Here is a 2,535-nt window from a genome sequence, read left to right on the forward strand (position 1 = left end):
AAAAGAACTAGAGAGGCAAGAGCAAACACATTCAAAAGCTAGCAGAAAGCAAGAAATAACTAAGATCAGAGCAGAACTGAAGGAGATAGAGACACAAAAAACCCTCCAAAAAATCAATGAATCCAGGAGTTGGTTTTTTGAAAAGATCAACAAAATTGACAGACCGCTAGCAAGATTAATAAAGAAGAAAAGAGAGAGGAATCAAATAGACGCAATAAAAAATGATAAAGGGGATATCACCACCGACCCCACAGAAATACAAACTACCATCAGAGAATACTATAAACACCTCTACGCAAATCAACTAGAAAATCTAGAAGAGGGTCTCAGTCGCCGCTGCCAGCTCGCGCACGTTGTTCTTGTGCCGCTCAATTGTCTTCTCCGCCGGTCGCCATGGAAGAAGAGATCGCCGCGCTGGTCATTGACAATGGCTCCGGCATGTGCAAAGCTGGCTTTGCTGGGGACGATGCACCCCGAGCCGTGTTTCCCTCCATCGTCGGGCGTCCCCGACACCAGGGCGTGATGGTGGGCATGGGCCAGAAGGACTCCTACGTGGGTGATGAGGCCCAGAGCAAGCGCGGCATCTTGACCCTGAAGTACCCTATCGAGCATGGCATTGTCACCAACTGGGATGACATGGAGAAAATCTGGCACCATACTTTCTACAATGAGCTGCGCGTGGCCCCAGAGGAGCACCCGGTGCTGCTGACCGAGGCCCCCCTGAACCCTAAGGCCAACAGAGAGAAGATGACTCAGATTATGTTTGAGACCTTCAACACCCCGGCCATGTACGTGGCCATCCAGGCCGTGCTGTCCCTCTACGCCTCTGGGCGCACCACTGGCATTGTCATGGACTCTGGAGACGGGGTCACCCACACGGTGCCCATCTACGAGGGCTACGCCCTCCCCCACGCCATCCTGCGTCTGGACCTGGCTGGCCGGGACCTGACCGACTACCTCATGAAGATCCTCACCGAGCGTGGCTACAGCTTCACCACCACGGCCGAGCGGGAAATTGTGCGCGACATCAAGGAGAAGCTGTGCTACGTCGCCCTGGACTTCGAGCAGGAGATGGCCACCGCCGCATCGTCCTCTTCCCTGGAGAAGAGCTACGAGCTGCCTGATGGCCAGGTCATCACCATCGGCAATGAGCGGTTCCGGTGTCCGGAGGCGCTGTTCCAGCCTTCTTTCCTGGGCATGGAATCTTGCGGCATCCACGAGACCACCTTCAACTCCATCATGAAGTGTGACGTGGACATCCGCAAAGACCTGTATGCCAACACGGTGCTGTCCGGCGGCACCACCATGTACCCAGGCATTGCCGACAGGATGCAGAAAGAGATCACCGCCCTGGCACCCAGCACCATGAAGATCAAGATCATCGCACCCCCAGAACGCAAGTACTCAGTGTGGATCGGTGGCTCCATCTTGGCCTCACTGTCCACCTTCCAGCAGATGTGGATTAGCAAGCAGGAGTACGACGAGTCGGGCCCCTCCATCGTCCATCGCAAATGCTTCTAAATGGACTGAGCAGATGCGTAGCATTTGCTGCATGGGTTAATTCAGAAGTATAAATTTGCCCTTGGCAAATGCATACACCTCATGCTAGCCTCACGAAACTGGAATAAGCCTTCGAAAAGAAATTGTCCTTGAAGCTTGTATCTGATATCAGCACTGGATTGTAGAACTTGTTGCTGATTTTGACCGTGTATTCAAGTTAATTGTTCCCCTTGGTATTTGTTTAATACCCTGTACATATCTTTGAGTTCAACCTTTAGTACATGTGGCTTGGTCACTTCGTGGCTGAGGTAAGAACGTTCTTGTGGAAGACAAGTCTGTGGCTTGGCGAGTCTGCGTGGCCAGCAGTCTCTGATCTGTGCAGGGTATTAATGTGTCAGGGCTTGAGTGTTCTGGGATTTCTCTAGAGGCTGGCAAGGGCTCCTGAACCAGTTTCTGCCCTGCCAGTCTGTCAGGGTTGGAAAGTCCAAGCCATAGGACCCAGTTTTCTTAGCTGACGTTTTCTGCCAGAACACCGTGGGCTGTTACTTGCCTTGAGTTGGAAGCGGTTTGCATTTACACCTGTAAATGTATTCATCCTTTTAATTTATGTAAGGTTTTTTTGTACGCAATTCTCAATTCTTTAAAGAGATGACAACAAATTTTGGTTTTCTACTGTTATGTGAGAACATTAGGCCCCAGCAACACGTCATTGTGTAAGGAAAAATAAAAAGTGCTGCCGGGACAGAAAAAAAAAAAAAAAAAAAAAAGAAAATCTAGAAGAAATGGATAATTTCCTGGACACGTACACTCTTCCAAGACTAAACCAGGAAGAAGTTGAATCCCTGAATAGACCAATAGCAGCCTCTGAAATTGAGGCAACAATTAATAGCCTACCCACCAAAAAAAGCCCAGGACCAGATGGATTCACAGCTGAATTCTACCAGAGGTACAAGGAGGAGCTGGTACCATTCCTTCTGAAACTATTCCAATCAATAGAAAAAGAGGGAATCCTCCCTAACTCATTTTATGAGGCCA

General features: G+C 49.7%; 1 protein-coding gene across 1 annotated transcript; it reads left to right on the top strand.

Moving 5' to 3' along the window:
• The first annotated feature begins 324 nt into the window (after positions 1–324).
• Positions 325–2,239, top strand: LOC113225257 (actin, cytoplasmic 2). Its single transcript, XM_026456823.1, has one exon. The coding sequence runs from the start codon at positions 394–396 to the stop codon at positions 1,519–1,521; it is 1,128 nt and encodes a 375-aa protein (XP_026312608.1). The 5' UTR covers positions 325–393; the 3' UTR covers positions 1,522–2,239.
• Positions 2,240–2,535: the final 296 nt, after the last annotated feature.

This window comes from Piliocolobus tephrosceles, unplaced genomic scaffold (genome assembly GCF_002776525.5).
Source record: "Piliocolobus tephrosceles isolate RC106 unplaced genomic scaffold, ASM277652v3 unscaffolded_20, whole genome shotgun sequence".
Taxonomy (NCBI): Eukaryota; Metazoa; Chordata; class Mammalia; order Primates; family Cercopithecidae; genus Piliocolobus; species Piliocolobus tephrosceles.